We start from the raw sequence: 25,803 nt of genomic DNA, 5'->3' as shown, positions 1-25,803 counted from the left end.
GTTTGCAGGAGGTGCATTGTAAAAACGGGGGTGTGTATGCCGGATATGCTGGTACTTGCTTGTGTAGTGGCTTTGCTAATACATATATAACATTGGCTATAACTTTTGAATGTCAGATTGGTAGTAGGGCTTTGATATTGAATATTCCTTGTGAAAAGAGCTTTGGTTACCAACATTCATGACCTTGGAGTGTGACAAAATTTTAAAAAAATGACCATGGCTATAACTGATCATTTGGCGCATGGTCTTTCCTGTTTTACATTTAAGGAATCGCTATAGTTTGTTTGATATACCAGGGCATCAATGATAGTTGGAAACATGGGATAATATGCATAGTGGGCGTATGTTATGCATGAATTATCCACGTTTTCAACTGTCGTACATTGATGTCCTGGCATAAAAGAACTAGACAGATATTACTTATAAGCTCTTCTCAAACAAAGGCTCAAAGAGCCAATGCTTTGACCATTTGTGCAGTGTTCACAAACTTTCAGAATATGTCCCATAACTCAAGAACCCTTTGGCCAATTATTTGCAAAAAGCTAGGTTCACTTTATGCATAAAATGGTCCTTATTTCAAATAATACACTAGTATCACTCTCTGTCCAAATTCATATTACAAAGTAAAGTATGTATATATAGAGACTTGGTGCTTTATTTCCTGTAACAGAATTTCTTATAGAATCTAGAAATTTTGTTTCAGGCTTTGTGAAAATGCAATGTTTTTGAATTTTGCAGAAAACGGGTGTTTGACTGCCTTTAACAAAGAGCACAGCCCTTGATCCAAAAATTAAAAAATGTTTTATGATCTTCAGAAACAGATCTTTCCTTATGTAATTGTTCATTTTGGATCAAGGTTGTGCCCTATGTGAAATATTGAAAAAAAATACTTCAACTTTGGTCATTTTAAGCGGAATTTTCAGGATACTAGTATTTTCATAATGCATTGACCAGAGAGAAATTTATGCCATGTTCCATACAGCATTGTCAACCAAAACTGAGCAGTTTCAATTTTTCAGAAATTCACAGGGCCAAAAACGGCCCTAAGTGGCTCTTGCTCTTTGTCACAGAGTATACTTGGCCTAAGGGTTCTCATTTACACTAAAACTAGCTAGGATTGTGACCCTTAAACAAGGGGAGATCAACAGGTAAATAAAACCAAAAGTACTGGTTGCCAGAAACTCGAGGGAACCATGGGGCAGATTACTAGTATCACCAAACTTGCAAACAAGATACCTAGAGTATTAAAATTTTTTCAAGGCATCACCCTGGGACAAAGGTCGTGGTCGTGAGGTCACTTCAAAGTTGATCAAAAATTACATTTTATTAAAAGGATGATATTTTGCTTACTATGAGGAGTAGGATCATTAAATCTTGTCAGCTGATGTATCCATCCTAGGACATCATGATTTTATCATGTTGAATCTAAAGTGCTGGTAGGTCATGGTGTCCTACATTTTTAATTTTGCAGATATTTGTGTTCAAATTGATTTGGATCCTACTTTTTAGCTCACCTGAGCCGAAGGCTCAAGTGAGCTTTTCTGGTCACATTTGTCTGGCGTTTGTCTGTCTGTCTGTAAACTTTTCACATTTTCGACTTCTTCTCAAGAACCGCTGGGCCAATTTCAACCAAACTTACCACAAAGCATCCTTGGGTGAAGGAGATTCAAGTTTGTTCAAAAGAAGGGCCACACCCTCATTCAAGGGGAAGTACTAGTAATTGGGAATTAATGAAAATCTGGTGGTATGTTTTAAAAATCTTCTTCTCAAGAACCACTGTGCCAGGAAAGATGAAACTTATGGGGAAACATCCTCAGGTAGTGTAGATTCAAGTTTGTTCAAATCATGACCCCCGGGGGTAGGGTGGGGCCACAATGGCCGACCAAAGTTTTACATAGAAATATATAGGAAAATTCTTTAAAAATCTTCTTCTTAAGAATAACAAAGCCATAATTGATCATATTTATATGGAAGGATCCTCAGGTAGTGTCAATTCAAGTTTGTTCAAATTATGACCCCTGGCGGTAGGGTGGGGCCACAATGGCCGACCAAAGTTTTACATAGAAATATATAGGAAAATTCTTTAAAAATCTTCTTCTCAAGAATAACAAAGTCATAAGTGATCATATTTATATGGAAGCATCCTCAGGTAGTGTCGATTCAAGTTGGTTCAAATTATGACCCCTGGGGGTAGGGCGGGGCCACAATGGCCGACCCATGTTTTACATAGAAATATATAGGAAAATTCTTTACAAATCTTCTTCTCAAGAATAACAAAGTCATAATTGATTATATTTATATGGAAGCATCCTCAGGTAGTGTCGATTCAAGTTGGTTCAAATCATGACCCCTGGCGGTAGGGTGGGGCCACAATGGCCGACCAAAGTTTTACATAGAAATATATAAGTAAATTTTTTAAAAATCATCTTCTCAAGAATAGTAAAACCATAACTGGTCAAAGGTTTACTTTTGGATTTAAACTCTTCAATAATAAACCAATTTCTACTTTTTTCCTAGCCACAGTGCTCGGGAGAGCGATGTGGCCCATGGGCCTCTTGTTTAATTTTGCTGGCATTTGCTTTCAAAATTTTTTAGAGGCATATTTTGGACATTTTCAGAGACATGATCACCAAACTTCGTCAGCTGTTGAATCTTATACCCTCAGAAAATGTCAAACAAAAAGTAATTAAGTCATCGTGACCTACTATTGACATTTTTTGGCAAATTTTAAAGATATTCCAGGTACTTACTGCATGGCTTAGAATAATCAAACTTTGTCAGTTGATACATCTTGGGTCTTCCGACAATGTCAACCAAAAAGTAGGTCACTGTGACCTACCTGGTACTTTTGAAATTTTTATACTATATTTTAATTTGTCAGGTCCTAATTGGCGTATATATTAATTATCAATCTTTGTCAGTTGATGCATCTTAGGTTCTCTGCGAGTGTCAATGTAAGTAGTCATCATGACCTACTTTTGAATTTTTATGGTTATATTTAAATATCTCAAGTAGTATTTGGATTAGAATCATCAAACTTTGTCAGTCATGATGCATCTTGGGTCTTTGGAGAACTAAAATGTAGGTCACCATGACCTTAAAATTTTGGGTACTTAATGGCTAAGAATTGTCAAACTTTGTCAGTTAATATGAAGGTCACAGTCACCTATTTTTGGAATTTCAAGTCAATATCTTAATATTTCAGATACTAAGAGTCTTTAATCATCAACATTTATCATTTGAAGCATTTTGGGGACTTTAAGAATCTCATAATATGGCCATATCTGATACTACATGTAGTATTTAAGATAATAAGGGGTTTTGAATTATCACATTTAGTCCGTTGATTCATTTTGGGTTCTCAGAGTTTTTAAACCTTTATGTAAATCGACTTACATATCATGATCATGATGATCTTCTTTAAATTTGGATTTTCAACGCTTTATCTATTAAATTATACAGGATATTTAGAGGCTTAAAATAGAAGTAATATATGGTATACAATTTATCAGAAGAGCAATTCAAGGTCCCTCAGGGCCTCTTGTATTTATTACATGTACATATACATGTGAAATAGAATTGTTAATATTTATACAATTAAAAAATGTTGTCTAATCGATTTAAAATACAAAAGAATCTCGGAAATGGCTGTACCACAATCTGATTGCCATAAAAACTAATCATCGGTAAGTCAATAGTATGTACAGGAACATTTTATATATAGAGGGAATTCTCAACAGCAATGCTACAATTAGTTTAATTAATAGGAAAGCATACAAAACTGGCAGATGTAAATTGATTTTTCTCCAAAACTGCATGCATGTAGGATGGGACAACTATTGAGGTCAAAGAGGATTTCAAGATCATTCAATAGTTTTAAAATCTTGAATGTAAGATTTATCTGTTGGTATACATATGTTTAAGTTAGTTCCTGATAAAGTATCAGCTCATTCAAATAATATAAAAATCAAGTTTCAAGGTCACACTTTGGAAAAATAGAAATAATCATCACAGGTTGAGAAGCAATAGCTGACCAATAGTACCAGTAAGCTCTTTAATACATATATGTACTATGTAAAATTAGACCAGGTCAACCTTATTTAAATTATGTCTGCATGACCTTTATATACCCTAGAATGTAATGTCACAAGCCTGTTGGGCATTACTAGCGCTTACTGAAAATAACTGCAAAATCTTTTTATGAATTAAAATTTTCCTAATTTCATCCTCTTAGGGCCCATAATGCATGGCTTTAAACATTTATAAGGCATCAAGTTCCGAAGTATATGCATTTACTTAGACTATTCAGCTCAGAATAACCCTAAACCCAGCCTAATCCTATCATTTTTTAATCAGAAAGTAAGCCCTCTCCCTCCTGTGTACAAAAATAATCACACAGATATTGCTTGGGTTGTGTTTTTCACCAGCTATATATGCATGCAGCAATGTAGGGAATGTAATAAAGCTAATTATACTTTGTGCATAAAATAGCCAGAGAATATCAATTTTCAAAAATTGAAATATGGTATCTGTATATTAAGTATATATAGAAATTACTTCAATAAATTCATTACCTCTAAAAAAAAATAATAAGCTTCCCTAAAACATCACATATTCTGGAAAACAGGATTTGTGAATTGACATTTTTCTTGAATTTTACACAACTTAAAAAAAAATCATTAGAAAATTAATCTATCCATAATTTATAATGGCCCTGTAAATGAAATTCCGGGGGTATATAGTTTTTGTCCTGTCCGTTTGTCTGACTGATATCTGTTTGTCGCTTTGGCTGCAAAAAGTTTAAGCTTGCCAATAACTTTGAGTGGGTGAGGCTATGGCTTTCATATTTCACAAGTGTATTCCTTGTGACAAGACCTTTCTTTGGGTACCACCAAATTTGACCTTGGAGTTTAACCTACTTTTACAAAAACAAGAGGCACATGGGCCACATCGCTCACCTGAGTAACTTGGGTGATGCAGATCTTTTCTAAAGATTTGTACTATATATATTTCTATGTAAAACTCGGATTCCCTACTGTGGCCCCTCCCTACCCCCGGGGGTCATGATTTTAACAATTTAATATTTACACTACCCAAGGATGCTTCCACGTAAGTTTGAGCTTTCCTGGCCCAGTGGTTCTTGAGGAGAAGATTTTTAAAGATTTGTTCTATATATTTCTATGTAAAACTTGGATTACCTATTGTGGCCCCTCCCTACCCCCGGGAGTCATGATTTTAACAATTTAATATCTACACTACCCAAGGATGCTTCCACCTAAGTTTGAGCTTTCCAGGCCCAGTGGTTCTTGAGGAGAAGATTTTTAAAGATTTGTTCTATATATTTCTATGTAAAACTTGGATTCCCTATTGTGGCCCCTCCCTACCCCTGGGAGTCATGATTTTAACAATTTAATATCTACACTACCCAAGGATGCTTCCACGTAAGTTTGAGCTTTCCTGGCCCAGTGGTTCTTGAGAAGAAGATTTTTAAAGATTTGTTCTATATATTTCTATGTAAAACTTGGATTCCCTATTGTGGCCCCTCCCTACCCCCGGGGGTCATGATTTTAACAATTTAATATCTACACTACCCAAGAGTGCTCCCACGTAAGTTTCAGCTCTACTGGCCTAGTGGTTCTTGAGAAGAAGATTTTTAAAGATTTGTTCTATATATTTCTATGTAAAACTTGGATTCCCTATTGTGGCCCCTCCCTACCCCCGGGGGTCATGATTTTAACAATTTAATATCTACACTACCCCAGGATGCTTCCACATAAGTTTCAGCTTTCCTGGCTCAGTGGTTCTTGAGGAGAAGATTTTTAAAGATTTGTTCTATATATTTCTATGTAAAACTTGGATTCCCTATTGTGGCCCCTCCCTACCCCCGGGGGTCATGATTTTAACAACTTAATATCTACACTACCCAAGAATGCTTGCACATAAGTTTGAGCTTTCCTGGCCCAGTGGTTCTTGAGAAGAAGATTTTTAAAGATTTGTTCTATATATTTCTATGTAAAACTTGGATTCCCTATTGTGGCCCCTCCCTACCCCCGGGGGTCATGATTTTAACAACTTAATATCTACACTACCCAAGGATGCTTCCACATAAGTTTGAGCTTTCCTGGCCCAGTGGTTCTTGAAAAGAAGATTTTTAAAGATTTGTTCTATATATTTCTATGTAAAACTTGGATTCCCTATTGTGGCCCCTCCCTACCCCCGGGGGTCATGATTTTAACAACTTAATATCTACACTACCCAAGAATGCTTCCACATAAGTTTGAGCTTTCCTGGCCCAGTGGTTCTTGAGAAGAAGATTTTTAAAGATTTATTCTATATATTTCTATGTAAAACTTGGATTCCCTATTGTGGCCCCGCCCTACCCCCGGGGGTCATAATTTTAACAATTTAATATCTACACTACCCAAGGGTGCTCCCACATAAGTTTCAGCTCTACTGGCCCAGTGGTTCTTGAGGAGAAGATTTTTAAAGATTTGTTCTATATATTTCTATGTAAAACTTGGATTCCCTATTGTGGCCCCTCCCTACCCCCGGGGGTCATGATTTTAATAATTTAATATCTACACTACCTCAGGATGCTTCCACGTAAGTTTTAGCTTTCCTGGCCCAGTGGTTCTTGAGTAGAAGATTTTTAAAGATTTGTTCTATATATTTCTATGTAAAACTTGGATTCCCTATTGTGGCCCCTCCCTACCCCCGGGGGTCATGATTTTAACAACTTAATATCTACACTACCCAAGAATGCTTCCACATAAGTTTGAGCTTTCCTGGCCCAGTGGTTCTTGAGAAGAAGATTTTTAAAGATTTGTTCTATATATTTCTATGTAAAACTTGGATTCCCTATTGTGGCCCCTCCCTACCCCTGGGGGTCATGATTTTAACAACTTAATATCTACACTAGCCAAGAATGTTTGCACATAAGTTTGAGCTTTCCTGGCCCAGTGGTTCTTGAGAAGAAGATTTTTAAAGATTTATTCTATATATTTCTATGTAAAACTTGGATTCCCTATTGTGGCCCCTCCCTACCCCCGGGGGTCATGATTTTAACAACTTAATATCTACACTACCCAAGGATGCTTCCACATAAGTTTGAGCTTTCCTGACCCAGTGGTTCTTGAGAAGAAGATTTTTAAAGATTTGTTCTATATATTTCTATGTAAAACTTGGATTCCCTATTGTGGCCCCTCCCTACCCCCGGGGGTCATGATTTTAACAACTTAATATCTACACTACCCAAGAATGCTTCCACATAAGTTTGAGCTTTCCTGGCCCAGTGGTTCTTGAAAAGAAGATTTTTAAAGATCTATTCTATATATTTCTATGTAAAACTTGGATTCCCTATTGTGGCCCCGCCCTACCCCCGGGGGTCATAATTTTAACAATTTAATATCTACACTACCCAAGGGTGCTCCCACATAAGTTTCAGCTCTACTGGCCCAGTGGTTCTTGAGGAGAAGATTTTTAAAGATTTGTTCTATATATTTCTATGTAAAACTTGGATTCCCTATTGTGGCCCCTCCCTACCCCTGGGAGTCATGATTTTAACAATTTAATATCTACACTACCCAAGGATGCTTCCACGTAAGTTTGAGCTTTCCAGGCCCAGTGTTTCTTGAGAAGAAGATTTTTAAAGATTTGTTCTATATATTTATTCTATGTAAAACTTGGATTCCCTATTGTGGCCCCGCCCTACCCCCGGGGGTCATGATTTTAACAATTTAATATCTACACTACCCAAGGATGCTTCCACATAAGTTTGAGCTTTCCTGGCCCAGTGGTTCTTGAGAAGAAGATTTTTAAAGATTTATTCTATATATTTCTATGTAAAACTTGGATTCCCTATTGTGGCCCCTCCCTACCCCCGGGGGTCATGATTTTAACAATTTAATATCTACACTACCCAAGGGTGCTCCCACATAAGTTTCAGCTCTACTGGCCCAGTGGTTCTTGAGGAGAAGATTTTTAAAGATTTGTTCTATATATTTCTATGTAAAACTTGGATTCCCTATTGTGGCCCCTCCCTACCCCCGGGCGTCATGATTTTAACAATTTAATATCTACACTACCCCAGGATGCTTCCACGTAAGTTTTAGCTTTCCTGGCCCAGTGGTTCTTGAGAAGAAGATTTTTAAAGATTTGTTCTATATATTTCTATGTAAAACTTGGATTCCCTATTGTGGCCCCTCCCTACCCCCGGGGGTCATGATTTTAACAACTTAATATCTACACTACCCAAGAATGCTTCCACATAAGTTTGAGCTTTCCTGGCCCAGTGGTTCTTGAGAAGAAGATTTTTAAAGATTTGTTCTATATATTTCTATGTAAAACTTGGATTCCCTATTGTGGCCCCTCCCTACCCCCGGGGGTCATAATTTTAACAATTTAATATCTACACTACCCAAGGGTGCTCCCACAAAAGTTTCAGCTCTACTGGCCTAGTGGTTCTTGAGGAGAAGATTTTTAAAGATTTGTTCTATATATTTCTATGTAAAACTTGGATTCCCTATTGTGGCCCTTCCCTACCCCCGGGGGTCATGATTTTAACAATTTAATATCTACACTACCCAAGGGTGCTCCCACATAAGTTTGAGCTTTCCTGGCCCAGTGGTTCTTGAAAAGAAGATTTTTAAAGATTTATTCTATATATTTCTATGTAAAACTTGGATTCCCTATTGTGGCCCCTCCCTACCCCCGGGGGTCATGATTTTAACAACTTAATATCTACACTACCCAAGGATGCTTCCACATAAGTTTGAGCTTTCCAGGCCCATTGGTTCTTGAGAAGAAGATTTTTAAAGATTTGTTCTATATATTTCTATGTAAAACTTGGATTCCCTATTGTGGCCCCTCCCTACCCCCGGGGGTCATGATTTTAACAACTTAATATCTACACTACCCAAGAATGCTTCCACATAAGTTTGAGCTTTCCTGGCCCAGTGGTTCTTGAGAAGAAGATTTTTAAAGATTTATTCTATATATTTCTATGTAAAACTTGGATTCCCTATTGTGGCCCCTCCCTACCCCCGGGGGTCATGATTTTAACAACTTAATATCTACACTACCCAAGAATGCTTCCACATAAGTTTGAGCTTTCCTGGCCCAGTGGTTCTTGAGAAGAAGATTTTTAAAGATTTGTTCTATATATTTCTATGTAAAACTTGGATTCCCTATTGTGGCCCCTCCCTACCCCCGGGGGTCATGATTTTAACAACTTAATATCTACACTACCCAAGAATGCTTCCACATAAGTTTGAGCTTTCCTGGCCCAGTGGTTCTTGAGAAGAAGATTTTTAAAGATTTATTCTATATATTTCTATGTAAAACTTGGATTCCCTATTGTGGCCCCGCCCTACCCCCGGGGGTCAAAATTTTAACAATTTAATATCTACACTACCCAAGGGTGCTCCCACATAAGTTTCAGCTCTACTGGCCCAGTGGTTCTTGAGGAGAAGATTTTTAAAGATTTGTTCTATATATTTCTATGTAAAACTTGGATTTCCTATTGTGGCCCCGCCTTACCCCAGGGAGTCATGATTTTAACAATTTAATATCTACATTACTCAAGGATGTTTCCACATAAGTTTCAGGTATCCTGGCCCAGTGGTTCTTGAGAAGAAGATTTTTAAAGATTTGTTCTATATATTTCTATGTAAAACTTGGATTTCCTATTGTGGCCCCGCCCTGCCCCCGGGGGTCATGATTTTAACAATTTAATATCTACACTACCCAAGGATGCTTCCACATAAGTTTGAGCTTTCCTGGCCCAGTGGTTCTTGAGAAGAAGATTTTTAAAGATTTATTCTATATATTTCTATGTAAAACTTGGATTCCCTATTGTGGCCCCTCCCTACCCCCGGGGGTCATGATTTTAAAAATTTAATATCTACACTACCCAAGGGTGCTCCCACATAAGTTTCAGCTCTACTGGCCCAGTGGTTCTTGAGAAGAAGATTTTTAAAGATTTGTTCTATATATTTCTATGTAAAACTTGGATTCCCTATTGTGGCCCCTCCCTACCCCCGGGGGTCATGATTTTAACAATTTAATATCTACACTACCCCAGGATGCTTCCACGTAAGTTTTAGCTTTCCTGGCCCAGTGGTTCTTGAGAAGAAGATTTTTAAAGATTTGTTCTATATATTTCTATGTAAAACTTGGATTCCCTATTGTGGCCCCTCCCTACCCCCGGGGGTCATGATTTTAACAACTTAATATCTACACTACCCAAGAATGCTTCCACATAAGTTTGAGCTTTCCTGGCCCAGTGGTTCTTGAAAAGAAGATTTTTAAAGATTTATTCTATATATTTCTATGTAAAACTTGGATTCGGCTATTGTGGCCCCACCCTACCCCCGGGGGTCATAATTTTAACAATTTAATATCTACACTACCCAAGGGTGCTCCCACATAAGTTTCAGCTCTACTGGCCCAGTGGTTCTTGAGGAGAAGATTTTTAAAGATTTGTTCTATATATTTCTATGTAAAACTTGGATTCCCTATTGTGGCCCCTCCCTACCCCTGGGAGTCATGATTTTAACAATTTAATATCTACACTACCCAAGGATGCTTCCACGTAAGTTTGAGCTTTCCAGGCCCAGTGTTTCTTGAGAAGAAGATTTTTAAAGATTTGTTCTATATATTTATTCTATGTAAAACTTGGATTCCCTATTGTGGCCCCGCCCTACCCCCGGGGGTCATGATTTTAAAAATTTAATATCTACACTACCCAAGGATGCTTCCACATAAGTTTGAGCTTTCCTGGCCCAGCGGTTCTTGAAGAGAAGATTTTTAAAGATTTGTTCTATATATTTCTATGTAAAACTTGGATTCCCTATAGTGGCCCCTCCCTACCCCCGGGGGTAATAATTTTAACAATTTAATATCTACACTACCCAAGGGTGCTCCCACATAAGTTTCAGCTCTACTGGCCCAGTGGTTCTTGAGGAGAAGATTTTTAAAGATTTGTTCTATATATTTCTATGTAAAACTTGGATTCCCTATTGTGGCCCCTCCCTACCCCCGGGGGTCATGATTTTAACAATTTAATATCTACACTACCCCAGGATGCTTCCACGTAAGTTTTAGCTTTCCTGGCCCAGTGGTTCTTGAGAAGAAGATTTTTAAAGATTTGTTCTATATATTTCTATGTAAAACTTGGATTCCCTATTGTGGCCCCTCCCTACCCCCGGGGGTCATGATTTTAACAACTTAATATCTACACTACCCAAGAATGCTTCCACATAAGTTTGAGCTTTCCTGGCCCAGTGGTTCTTGAGAAGAAGATTTTTAAAGATTTGTTCTATATATTTCTATGTAAAACTTGGATTCCCTATTGTGGCCCCTCCCTACCCCCGGGGGTCATGATTTTAACAACTTAATATCTACACTACCCAAGAATGCTTCCACATAAGTTTGAGCTTTCCTGGCCCAGTGGTTCTTGAGAAGAAGATTTTTAAAGATTTATTCTATATATTTCTATGTAAAACTTGGATTCCCTATTGTGGCCCCTCCCTACCCCCGGGGGTCATGATTTTAACAACTTAATATCTACACTACCCAAGAATGCTTCCACATAAGTTTGAGCTTTCCTGGCCCAGTGGTTCTTGAGAAGAAGATTTTTAAAGATTTGTTCTATATATTTCTATGTAAAACTTGGATTCCCTATTGTGGCCCCTCCCTACCCCCGGGGGTCATGATTTTAACAACTTAATATCTACACTACCCAAGAATGCTTCCACATAAGTTTGAGCTTTCCTGGCCCAGTGGTTCTTGAGAAGAAGATTTTTAAAGATTTATTCTATATATTTCTATGTAAAACTTGGATTCCCTATTGTGGCCCCGCCCTACCCCCGGGGGTCAAAATTTTAACAATTTAATATCTACACTACCCAAGGATGCTTCCACATAAGTTTGAGCTTTCCTGGCCCAGTGGTTCTTGAGAAGAAGATTTTTAAAGATTTATTCTATATATTTCTATGTAAAACTTGGATTCCCTATTGTGGCCCCGCCCTACCCCCGGGGGTCATAATTTTAACAATTTAATATCTACACTACCCAAGGGTGCTCCCACAAAAGTTTCAGCTCTACTGGCCCAGTGGTTCTTGAGGAGAAGATTTTTAAAGATTTGTTCTATATATTTCTATGTAAAACTTGGATTCCCTATTGTGGCCCTTCCCTACCCCTGGGGGTCATGATTTTAACAATTTAATATCTACACTACCCAAGGATGCTTCCACATAAGTTTAAGATTTCCTGGCCCAGTGGTTCTTGAGAAGAAGATTTTTTAATGACCCCACCCTATTTTTAGGTCACCTGAGTCACTCAGGTGACCTATTGCTATCCATTTTCGTCCGTCGTCGTCCGTCGTGTGTCGTGTGTTAACATTTGAACATTTTCAGCTTCTTCTCTGAAACCACTGAACCAATTTCAACCAAATTTGGTATACAGCATCTATGGGTGAAGGGGAACAAAAATTGTGAATTTCATGGTCCCCGCCCCCTGGGGCCTGGGGGGTGGGGCCAAAACCACTAAAATTAGTGCAATCTTTAAAAATCTTCTTCTTTACTCCTGGTTATCAAGCAGGCTAACTGTTGACATGAATGTAATGAGTCTTCTACCAAAATTGTGAAATTCATGGCCCCAGGGTCAGGGGTTCTAGTGCTAGGGCGGGGCTAAATAGGTTATATAGTGAAAATGCATTATTTCTTTAAAAATCTTTTTCTCTGCTCCTGGGTATTAAATAAACTAACTAAGTACATAGTTATGATGAGAAAGAATGCCTCTTCCAAAATTGTGAATTTCTTGGCCCCAGGGTCAGGGGTTCTAGTGTTAGGGCGGGGCTCTATTGATTATATAGTGAAAATGCATTGAATCTCTGAAAATCTTCTTCTCTGCTCTGGGGTATTAAATAAACTAGCTAAGTACATAGTTATGATGAACAAGAGTGCCTCTTTCAAAATTGTGAATTTCATGGCCCCAGGGTCAGGGGTTCTGGTGTTAGGACGGGGCTCTATTGATTATATAGTGAAAATGCATTAAATCTCTGAAAATCTTCTTCTCTGCTCTGGAGTATTATAAAAACTAACTAAGTACATAGTTATGATGAACAAGAGTGCCTCTTTCAAATTTGTGAATTTCATGGCCCCAGGGTCAGGGGTTCTGGTGTTAGGGCGGGGCTCTATTGATTATATAGTGAAAATGCATTAAATCTCTGAAAATCTTCTTCTCTGCTCCTGGATATTAAATAAACTAACTAAGTACATAGTTATGATGAGCAAGAGTGTCTCTTCCAAATTTGTGAATTTCTTGGCCCCAGGGTCAGGGGTTCTAGTGCTAGGATGGGGCTATATAGATTATTCAGTGAAAATGCATTATTTTTAAAAAAAATTCTCCTCTGACCCTGAGTATTAAATAAACTAACTAAGTACATAGTTATAATGAGCAAGAGTGCCTCTTCCAAATATGTTAATTTCATGGCCCCTATGTCAGGGGTTTAGCTATTTGGTGTAAGGAGAGGGGGGCTCTACATTACATTAATTCTTTGAAAATCTTTTCCTTTGCTCCTGGGTATTATGCCAATGATCTAAGTATATATATATATTTATGATGAGGAAAGGTGCATCTAGGAAAATGGTTAACTTCATGCACCCTGGATCAGTGTTATCGGGGGGGGGGTACATAGTCTGAAAATAAATTAATGCTTTTAAATTTACTCATTAGTATTAATCAACCATATTTGATGAAATAACATTTATGATGATAAAATTTTGAAATATGTGGCCCCAGGGTCTGTGGTTCCTGTGGGGTGGGGTGCACAATTGCATGGTTTAGAATGGAAGTGCATTTTTCTCTTAGTTACTCTGATCTACTTATGGGTGTTAAGTGACTATCTAGTAAGCATTGCTAAGTGTATAATTATGATAAGCAATAGTGCCTCTTTCAAAATCGTGATTTTCATGGCCTCTGGTTTAAAACACAAACTAAATTCAATTGTTGGAAAGTTGTTACATGATACTCAGGTGACCTATAAGGCCCGTGGGCCTCTTGTTGTATTTTCTTGATTATCTCCCCTTGGAAGGGGTCTTGGCCCTTGATTTTAACAATTTAAATTCCCCTTCACCCAAGGATGCTTTGTACCAAGTTTGGTTAAAATTGGCCGTGATTCTTGAGAAGAAGTTGAAAATGTGAAAAGTTTACAGACGGACGGACGGACGACAGGTGATCAGAAAAGCTCACTTGAGCTTTCAGCTCAGGTGAGCTAAAAATATCACACTTTAACCTTAATGACCATAACTTTTTGAAAAGTTGGTGTTTAGACTTTCATACTTGACATGTGTATTCATTGTGACGAGACCTTTTGAGTTTGTATTTTATAAATATTTTTGACCTTAGAGTTTGACCCGCTTTTTAAAACCTTTAACCTTGGCCATGACTTTTGAACAGTTAAAACTAGGGCTTTCATATTTCACAATTGTATTCCTTGTAACATCCTCTTCCTTTGGGTACAAACACTTTTAATCTTTTGACCTTGACTTTTGGAGCTTGAGATGCTTTTGAAAAGATTAATCCATTGTCATAAGATGCCAAACTAGGGCATCAGTGTTTCACGAACACATCTTGTTTAACATTAGTTTACAAATCATGTAGTTTTTGGCATGAAATGAGAATTCAATAATGTCACAATTCATGACAACATAATAATATTACATGGTCAGACACAATCACCTATCAGTCAATATGACTGAAGTAGATAAAGCAGAGTTTTACAAAGCCAAAATGAAGTCCCTGGGGAACCTTGCTCTTATTATTAAAACTCAACAAATATAAATTCAAAACATGTGCCTTTTTTAAATATTTTATTCACTTGATTAATACATATTACAGGTAAAATTTCAACAAAAAATAATAATGACTTGCATAGAGACATGAAACTTAATTTTCATAAGGATATTTTATAATTTCTATTTTTTTGTTTAAATAATTTTAACCAACATACACATGTGTTTGAGCCCCATTTCATGCATTTTACAATTTAAAAAAAAATATTTTTAATTTCCATATGTTGTGAATTTTTTGTAACAAATTTTATTTGCACACAATTTTTCATGGAATAATCAATTTTGCAGATTTTACAATCAAACTAAATTTTTGGTCTTCGTCATTTAATTCCACTGTAAAAATGGCCCCTGGATATTACAATTGTTTCCCAAACAAAGAGAATACTAAAATGTGTTCTATTTTTCAACAATGCTCTTTACCCAAATCGATTTCAAACAAAAGTGTACTGTGTAAAATACGATGGCATAAATTAAGAAACAATTATTTCACAAAAATGGTTTTAAAAAAAGTAACAAGATGAGTATTAAATTGTCATGCAGTAATTGATGGATTTCTAATTCACAAGCATTTACAATAACTTGGGCAAATTAGATTTAATATAATAAAAGAATAACAGAAAAACAAAGATTTGAAACATAGAATACATGTACCATAAAACAGATTATTCTGGTAAAACTTACATTTTATTCCTCTCATGCTAATACATTATTAACATAATCTTTCTAAAACCAATTTTTGAACTTTAACATTTTAATTTCTTCAGACATTAAAAAATGTTACATTAGTTTTGCATTAAAGAGAACATGGGTTAAATTGATAGCTGTATTTATTTTTTCACAATCTTTCAAATGTATATCTTGCTATCAAAAATTCAAAATACATTACATTTCATTATGGAAAAACTTAACTTGGTCTTCTAAAGTACAAGATTGATCTTTCTGAATTTCTATTAGAATGCAGGTTAAACAGTGTTTCTTTTTCTTTTTCTTTTTTTTTTTTTTTTTAGCTCTAGACCAATTTTCGTAGCAAAAACATGAGGAATGTGCATGTACATTGTTGACATACAAAAATGATTTTTTTTTTTTTTACAGAGTGTTAATTTATTTTGAATACAAAAAAAGAAAGAAGATAAAACGATGTTCAAAAAGAATGAATGTGTGAATCTGATTAATGATTACAATGGTGCAGTGATCTTAGATTTACAAGCATGATGAGCCAAGCGGATTGTCATATAGATATCAAACTGAATTCTGGTCTGGGGGAAACTCTACATTTATTGCACAGCAAACCACAGGATACCTATCAAATCCACAAGAACTCATGTTATCACATGACATCATATAGTCCTCACTGAAGTTTTACACTGGACAAGAATACAATTCAAACACACTGGTACACATAGCAGTTCAATATGAAATTGTATATTCAATTTCAGGTGCATGTGACAAAAAAAACTACACAAAAATTTCCATACAATGTACCATCCAAGGTACCGTACTTATGTGAACATACAACATTGACCAGGATATTGAATTGGTGAAAGAAAATCAACACCATAAACCTACTATGTATGCAAATACTTGAATAATATGAGACACAGAAATACTGATGTATAAATACATATAGAAGTAATGGCTTACATTTAAAAAAAATACCTTTGAAGACTTTGTTCACCTAACACATTTATCACAGGCTCTTCTAGACTAGCCAGGAAAATACTGTAGACTTATGCATAAATTACTTAAGGAAATTTAATATATCTTATACCCTCTACTGAACCTCTCAAGTGACTGCATGTTATTGTGTAAATCACATTGCCTTTGTGTGTCCTATTGTAAGATTTTTCAAATTTCTGATTTTGAACCTTAATGATCCTCTTTCTAATCCAAAAATAGGGTACTGTACATAAATCACTAGATCATTGTGAATAGCAAGTTACATTCAGAGAATGAAATATCAAGGAAATCCGGACGTCTGCCAGTCAAAGGTTTCAGATCGGCTACTCTCATCACCTTGACTAGCAATGATTAGAAATTGGTTAAATTTATATCAATATAATGATCCCAAAGGGCTTGCTAAGGAAGACTACCCCCCCCCCCCAACATATCACACCACTTACTAAAATTCATGCCAGTCTCTGTCATAAAGATTCATCTGAGAGTTTTGACAATAAATAAATTAAAACACAAGTCATCAACTTACATGCTCAAAAAGGAAAACTAATCACTTTTATAACATGATTGGAGAAAACATTAATCAACATTAGCTTTGTTACAACAACTATACTCATTTCGTTACAACAACTATACTCATTTCAAAAGAATCAGAGAATGTATAATTTATAAGAATTCATTGTATTAAAAAACTCAAACACTTCCAAGAGCAAAGGCTTTTTTTTTATATACATGTACACACATCATATTGCACATCAATTGAACAAATACCTTAAAGTTCCATAGGAAACAGTGTCTAAATGTTCAAACAGTGTACTTGGTACTCTTAACCCCTAGTGATACAAGTATCTTTTTCTTGATCAGTTTGCAATCACCATTATGAAAGTGATATAATATTCTGAAGGCCTAATTCTGATAACATATTTTAAAAATAAAAATAGATAAGTGGGTAAACTGCAGTGGTTTCTTATCCACACGACCCTATCATGAATGAATTTGCACTCTCAAGTATTCAAGTAAGTAAACAAAATATTTGTATAACACTTCATGGTGTCATGGTACAAAGTCCATTCAGTCATCGGATCACAATAAAGAATTTTGTTTGCATCATCAACACCCATTTACATATTTTGTACATGGACTGTACATCCTTGCTACAAATGCACAAAATTTTGGATTTTTTTCTCAATGGCTTGCAACAGCATGTTTAGGTAGTGGGTTAATGAAATTACCTGACAACCCATAAATTGTCAGATATTTATGTGAACATGGTGAAGATTCATTTTTCAAAAAATAATTCTAGATAAATTATTTCTAAATGAGAACCTAGTGTCAAATGTACCTGATCTATGCTTGAATACATTCAAAACCAGTCATTTTACAATCAAAATGTAGCTCTGCATGAGTAATTATTAAATTTTCTTTAAAAAAGTAAAATTCCTGTGAGTATAAAAACATGATTGAAAAAAAAAATGAATCAAGATTTAAACCATTACCCTATCAGTAAATCATCCAAAAAGTTGATTCATTCATGTGCAAATACATCATGTACATCCTGCATAAAATATATTCCAAAATCATTTCTAAAATAATTAACATATCCTTCCAGGTTATATCTGAAACATTTGTTCACATCCTGTACATATTCACAGTAATACTGGCCTGTTTAATTAATGAAATATTCCTATTATCATGAATGGACCTAATGTTAATACATGTATACATGCTGTACACAATATCCCTTGTGTAAAGAATAATTCATTATTTTAAAACCACTGCAGAAATTGCAATTCAACTGTAACAAGGACTATTGAATACTATAAAAGTACTCTAAGTATAGATCAAAAGATTAAAACTGACATTTCGGAGATCTTTCATATAGATCTGTTTTCACAAGGATGCATGTAAAGAAACTATCTAAATAAACTACAGTAATTACTAATTAATAAATAAAATCAACAAAGCAAACTTAATCAATACACACACAGAAGTTCTTGTTTCCCTAACTATCAATAGAGTTCATGGTAAAAACTCTCTCTCATTATGCCTAAATAAGAACAGAGCAGAGGAACTAGAAAACTGGCACCTATAGACACCATGTAATACGTGATGAACTTTTGTGGCACCTCCGAGCCTTCTCGTCTCTGTGCCTGTATATCTTTCTTGTCGATTTTGTACAGTTTACACAGAAAATGAATTGACAGTGGTTTAAAAATAGCTCTAATGACAGCTAAAATTGAGACACCCAGAAGCGTTCTAAGAAAACTGAGATAGACCCAATCCCAGGTTGGTGCTGGTAAAGGAAATGGTGGGCCCCGCTCGGATTTCGTGAGCCATCCGAATTGATATAATAACCAGTATCCAGATGCCACTCCTCCACAGATGCCGTGGACATTGGCGGTGTCGGCTCGAGCAGTATTCCAGATCTTCTGTTTGGGATACACCCAACAGAACAACAAGTAACCCCCTAAAAACATGGTCGGGGCAAGCGGATGAGTCACTTGTAGAAGGTCCAGGGTATGAACCCAAGGTAAAACTGAGGGAATGATTAGGCAGCCAAATGCAACACCTGCTACCACATCCTGAAAGAAAAAAATCAATAAGAAAAAAAGTTTGATAATAATGCATCATGTAGGCTCTAGTCTTCCCTTCGTTTAGAATGAGCGTCAGTCATCAGTATATAAAGTATTCACTGAATTCAGTGAATTGAACATTTTAATGTGATAGGCTCAATTAAAAATAAATTGAGTTAAGCTTCTTTGTTTAAACTTTGAACACAAAAGGAATATTTTCATGGGAACATTTTTTAAATAAAAAATATTTTGCCGATACATGTACTTTTTAAATAGCAAAAGTGCTTTGTCAGAGTTTCTCAATGCCTACGAAGCATAAACAACCGGTTTTAATTCTAAGTCATGTGAAACCTGTACTTGAATATTGATTAATTCCATAACCTAACACCAGATATTTTTACAGAAGATAGAAGTACAGGTGTATAGAGACAAATCCTTCTAAACTTTGGAACCTTTTTTTTTCAACACAGGGCAGCATTAACATAATGAGATAAGTAAATACACACATGAACACAATACATCACTGATCTGCTGGAGTAAGCCTATTTGATAGACATGTCTACTACATATTTAAATGAAGGGCAATTAAATTTTTTAGGTGTCTAAAGAAGGAAGAAAATACCATATAAGCAAAAGTGACTCATTCTAACATAGTATACAGCAGTGTAACTAAGAAACACAATAATTTTGTACATGCACTGCCAGTGTCATTGCAAAAACTTGCTAGCCCCATAATCTAAATTTTTTTTTATTTAATACATATGACTGAAAAATAATAAATTTCCACTCTTATAGATGTTTCTATACCCCCATTGAGGATTCAAGGGCATATAGATTTTTGTCACAGTCTGCTAATCTGTTTGTCTACTTGTCCAAAAAAAAAACTTTAACCTTGTCCACAACTTTTGAACTTGGCATGACAAGACCACCGCTAGCCAGTCAATATACTAATACGAATTTATAACTGACATTTCAATAGAGTACATGTATTCTGAATATTTTCTTGATTCTTGTTTTTAACAAACATTTTTGAAAAATTTCATTGGATTTTGATCATTAAATTCAAACACTGTGTGCATTCCTAAGTAAATTCTACTGCAGCAGACTAGAAGCATCCACACTGTGGCACACAAAACCCCCAATCCTAGAGGTACCTACAATATAGCAGCAAAGGGTTTGTAATCCTTTATATAATTTTCATAACTTTTAAAATACATAAAAATTGAAGAATGATAATCAGATTTTTTCTTAATGATAAATTTAAATAATCAATCATAGTGTGATTAAATTTTCTCTCTCTCTTTACCATTTTGACCCTCATCCCACTGAAAGCCCCCCCCCCTCTCTCTGGGGGAGGGGGGTGGGTGGGTGGAGAAATGTACCTCAGAATCTATAATCTAATTTCAAGTCATTAAATTGTATTCTCAGTCTAGAGGGAATTTTTTCTACATGAAAAATTTTGATGAATGAATTACAGAATAAACGAATAAGAACCATATTGAAAAATTAAATGCTAACATATAATCATTTTGTGGGTATATAATAAAATATATAAACCTGTAATCAATTGAAACGTAATCAATTAATAATTAAATAATAAAACACTACGAATTATAAATTGCAAATACAGGAAATGATTGATGTATTCTGTTACATTTGTGTTCATTCAAAAAAATCTATTTAATTACAAATCATGCATTCTGTCAACACAGCTAAAACTTCTACTAGTACTAAGATACTTGTACTGATAATATTATGATTATTAACATTTATTCAGTGAATTGTAGTTGTTGAACACTATAAAATCACCTAGTAACACTTTTATTAATAAAGAAATACTTTTTCCCCTTAGCAAGATAGGAACATACTTAGAAAATGACTGACTGAATACTAATTTTAACCTTTAGCCGTGGGTAAAACATGAAGTGGGAATCAACATCCAAGATTTATAAGTACAGGGGTGAATCATTTTATAAAGCACGAATTTATAAAAATACAAATGCAAGTATAACTTTATGTTGACTACTTTACTCGTGAAGTATATTTAAATTTTAATGCTAATCAATCATATACTTATAGCCAAGACACAAAGTGTAACTTACATGTACTGGTAGAATGGTCTACCATGGCCTACATGCACTCACAAACAATTGAAAGACCATTGATGCCAGTAGCTTAATAACTAGCGCTTGGTATCATGACTAAAATATTGTATCAGGAAACATTGGAATAATAAACTTTGTAAGTACAATATGTACAAAATATTGAATTAAAGTATATCTTTTTCTTGCTTTTTTATTATGTGTTCTCGGATTGCTATCAACATAATCACTGATATTGAATTGAATGGACACAGGGGGTGGAAGTACTTGGCACCAGGCTGAGACTAAGATTTTGGGCAGGAAGCAAAAATATTTATAATGTAATATCCTTGTTGCAATAGCTACAAATCTTCAAGTCTTAGTGGTTCATATAGTATAAACAGCTCTTCTCTGACTATGCGTTCTTACAAGGTCAAATGACTATTTTTTAACATTTTACATATTGTAAGTATAACAGTGGGCCTTTATAATACATACATGAGTTTTTGTTTTATGATGCGTGCAAGTAACTTAAGACAAGAGTATACTAGTCTGTCATGGTTACATTACGTTGATACAGCTGTCACATGAAAGTTGACCTGGTTTGAAGAGGTCAAAGAAACTGCCACATCATGACATATATGTTATGTAAAAGGATTCAATCTGTGTTTTCACAATAAAATGAAAAAAGACTTAAATTTTCTGATAAATCTCTTTCCTTACTTATACTGCCCTATGAGCACTCTAAAAGTACAATGGATTAAAATCCTTGGAATTCATTCAGGAGTGACATTCCTGGTGAAGGGGAAAGTCCATTATTAAATAGATAATAAAAGATTATACCAAAGTTGTTGAACTATTGACCCAGTGGGTGAGAATTATGAAGGAGAATGTATTATTCTTGATCCTCATATCAGCTGATGAACACATGCATGTACCACGTGACTTTAATAAATATACATGCTGACTTAATTCCTAACTGGTGACCTAGTGCAGAATCGAAAACATTTGAACTAGAAAATAGACATATCAAAAAAGTAAATTCACTGACACACACACACAAAAAAAGAACTGTCAGAGGGCTTTGATATATACAAAGTACCTGTATATGAATAATATATAAACAGAAATCAACTTTGGAAATCATGAAATATTATATAAATACACTGCATGGGTAACACTAAAATCCCAGCTGAATAAAAAGCTTTTTTTTATTTTTATCTGAAACAGAAAAGGAAAACCATTGGCTTTCTATCTAAAAAAAAAAATTTTTTTATAATTATAAATGATATTTAAAAGGATATTTGCTAAAAATGTATTATTTAATTATTTCTTCCTGCATCTCCATTTATTGTATTAAATAACAGATAACGGGGAAGTCAATGTCATTTTTCAATATTATATTCATGTATTATTCATACTAGTAAGACTACCCAAACAATTTGAAAATGGGGAGCTTTCCTTAACTAATAATTGTTATAAATGATGAATTTGAACAAAGAATATTTCAGTAATTACAAATTAGTTTTCAAGCACCAGGATGCTACAGAATGAGATATTGGTATACTTTTTGCTTCATTTCCATCAAATTCTCGAAAGGAAAACAGATAGTTAGGTACTTTGAAATAGCTCTGGAGTAAGTAAAATAAGACATGTGAAAGACCACTTTCAGACAAAATTTCTTGCTTTAAAAACTTTACTTAAAAATCTAATATATCCATAGATCTTATAGAGTGAGAGGAGATCATTTTAGACAGTACTTAATCTGACTTTTGATTAATTGAATGTAGTTAAGCATAAGCTCAAATATTTCCATGCTTTATCAGATTGATCAGCTGTGTGCACGAGGAATGTATCAAGCTACTGCCAGGTAAACATTGATTACCTGGTAATGAATTTAGAATAATTACCCCTTAGCACCAGGAAATCTTCATGTTTTAAGTATAGTGCACATGCACTTCCTCTGCATTACAATTACTTGATAGAAACAAGCCTATAATTTATGTATATGTAAACAACATTTACACAATAACACTTAGTCGATATGATCCATGGAATAAAGCCAAGCTAAGGGCAAACTTTTTTCCAAGAATTTTTTCCAAGAATTTTTTCCAGTCAGGAACATCAAGCCGGGCAACCCCCCCCCCCCCCCCCCCAAATTTCTTCCAAAAACCCTACATAATTAGTGACATCTGTGCTACAAAATGAACAATCGTATCACTATCAGTCTGTGTCTTTTATAATATTAATTATTTTGTTTTTCACCAGAAGGAAACCCACCTTAATTTTTTTTTACCCTGCACCAAATACATTTTAGGACAAATGAACCTACCTAAATCTACATTGTCACATATTAAATCAATGCTTTAGTTATGTAATTGGTCATGAATCAAACTTTATTCTTCAATTTCCATGGTGATGATGCTAATTCTAAGCATCTTAGCTACATTTCATATGCAACACCACATACCATGTCAACTATAAGCTTCTTTCAAATGCTCACCTCATAATATGATCGGAGTAAAATAAGTAAGCTGAAGGGAATCACGGTACCCACAGTGGCATGTGTCGATGGCATTCCATATTCTAAGCTATATCTACTCTCTAACTTAATTACAGGCGGTGACGCAGGGCGAGGCCAGCAGATAATGTCCTTCAAAGCTTGGCCTGCCCACATTGCAACATGCCACACAAAGGCCATTTGTCGCATCAAAGTTCCATCCAAATTCCAATGAACAAATGGAAAAAAGATGAGATAGAAAATCTCATTTCCAAGACTGGCACCGAAATGAAAGAGAATAAAGAGAAGTTTGTTTTTAACTTTGTAAGAAGATTTTCCTAAATCCTCCTCCTCTGATATCTGCTTTTCTGTATCACATTTTTGGTGAGTGATCAGGCCATTTTTCTCTGAAATGTGACCGATTCCATTGACTGAGTATCCATTTTTTACATGACCATTCGATTTCAGAATATCAGCAACATCAGTATTTTCAGCAAGTTTTGAAAATCCATTCCTCATTCGAACAGTGTTTGACTCAGTGTGACTGGTATCATTTTTAAAGCTCTTTTCTGTTTTTTTGTTTTCAGTTTCAGGATCAGAAAAATCCACACCACATCGTTTTTGAAAATCAGCCACAAGCTCGGGACTTTTCAGTACCGTTATTAAATTTGTTATTTTCTCCATATCTTAATTCAATATCGTCTGCCTTGTTCACTAATCATGGATCACTGCATTGTTCACTTTGCTATCTACCCACTCTCTCGATTAAAGTTAAACTCTCGACTGCTCATCGTCTCACCACAAAGGAAGTACCGATGTGACCTCTAGCGTTTGTGAAACAAGGGGAGTTACTCTAAGTTGAAAAAAAATGGTGGATCGAAGTTTTTCTCTCAAACCAAGAAGGAAAAAAAAAATGATTGTGTTACAATTTATATGTAAAATTCAGTTTTAAATATGAGGAGTACAATGTCAGATATTAAAATTTTTGCTGAAAATATACATGTATTTTCAAACTTAAAAACAAACACCCCCCAATGCCCAAAGCAAAACAAAACAACCCCCCAAACAAACACCCCCCCAACAACATCAACAAACAAATAAACGAACAAAATATATGCCATAAATAATGGCATCCCATCCGCTAAGACACCGAAGGGGGGGCACAATTCTTAGAATTTGCTTACAGAAATAGTCTTCTTTCAAGCTGAATGTAAATAATTTTCGAACAAGCATCATATGTCATGCAAAATTAATCACCAAATTATTTATTTAAATAAGGTCAAACATGAAAGTCAAAGTGTCTATATCATAGCATGTTTGGTAAAATCTTGTCACAGGTAATGCACAATACGACAGCCCTGTCTCTTCTCTTTCAAAAGTTATAAAGAAAGATAACATTTTTAAAAAGGTCAACACTTCAAGTTCAAGGACACGGTAGTAAAATCATGACATATTTAGAGAGGTCTTGTCAAACTGAAGGTAATAAACTTGTATAATATAAAAGCCCTACTTTTTCTCTTTCAAAAGTTATGGTTAATTTCCTCTTTCAAAAGTTATGGTCAATTTTACATGTAGATACACATATGTGTAATATGAAAGTCATACCTTTTCTCATTCAAAAGTGAAGGCAAAGGTTACATTTTTTGAAAAATATGTCAAACTTCAACATCAAGGTCACGATGTCAAAAATCATAGTGTATTAAGAAAGGCCTTGTCACAGGCAATAGTACACATGTAATCTGAAAGACCTACCTTTTCTTTTATAAAAAGTTACGGTCAATTATTTAAAGTAATATGTTAATTTTTGTAAAAAAAAAAAAAAAAAAGTAGGTCAAACTTTAAGGTCACAGGGTAAAAAAAATCATAGTATATTTAAAAAGGTTTTGTCACGGGTAATGGGCATGTGATGTCACGGGTAGTGGGCATGTGAAATATGAAATCCCTATCTCTTCTCTTTCAAAAGTTATGACCACAGATGGACAGACGAATTAGAATTAACGCCCCTCGCTTTCGCGAAATTGCCTAAGATGTCAGCCAACATAAGGCCAAACGGTAAAAGCATTCGTTTAAAGAACGTTTGTATCGACCTTACAATTTGCGTTTCGTTGACTTAAAATATT

The 25,803-nt window shown here is 35.1% G+C and overlaps 1 protein-coding gene across 1 annotated transcript; it reads right to left on the bottom strand.

Annotated features, from left to right (window-relative positions):
* Positions 1 to 18,355: 18,355 nt before the first annotated feature.
* On the bottom strand, positions 18,356 to 24,508 carry LOC134246216 (sphingosine-1-phosphate phosphatase 2-like). Its single transcript, XM_062728534.1, has 3 exons — positions 23,687 to 24,508; positions 20,168 to 20,256; positions 18,356 to 19,112 (listed from the first exon to the last, which is right to left on the bottom strand). Exons 1-3 carry the CDS (start codon positions 24,365 to 24,367, stop codon positions 18,539 to 18,541), a joined length of 1,344 nt encoding a protein of 447 aa, XP_062584518.1. The 5' UTR covers positions 24,368 to 24,508; the 3' UTR covers positions 18,356 to 18,538.
* Positions 24,509 to 25,803: the final 1,295 nt, after the last annotated feature.

Source organism: Saccostrea cucullata, unplaced genomic scaffold (assembly GCF_032062105.1).
Source record: "Saccostrea cucullata isolate Sc308-1 unplaced genomic scaffold, CSIRO_AGI_Scuc_v1 ctg205, whole genome shotgun sequence".
Lineage (NCBI taxonomy): Eukaryota > Metazoa > Mollusca > Bivalvia > Ostreida > Ostreidae > Saccostrea > Saccostrea cuccullata.
Note: the sequence above shows the minus strand (reverse complement) of the source record. Positions and strands in the feature narration are given on the sequence as shown.

Excerpts from the sequence above, each read along its gene's own strand:
- LOC134246216 (XM_062728534.1), bottom strand. The coding sequence starts at position 24,367 with ATGGAGAAAATAACAAATTTAATAACGGTACTGAAAAGTCCCGAGCTT. Across the intron at positions 20,257-23,686 it reads TACTCCGATCATATTATGAG|GTACCTCTAGGATTGGGGGT; the intron begins GTGAGCATTTGA and ends GCTATATTGTAG. Across the intron at positions 19,113-20,167 it reads TTAGGAATGCACACAGTGTT|GGATGTGGTAGCAGGTGTTG; the intron begins TGAATTTAATGA and ends TTTTTTCTTTCA.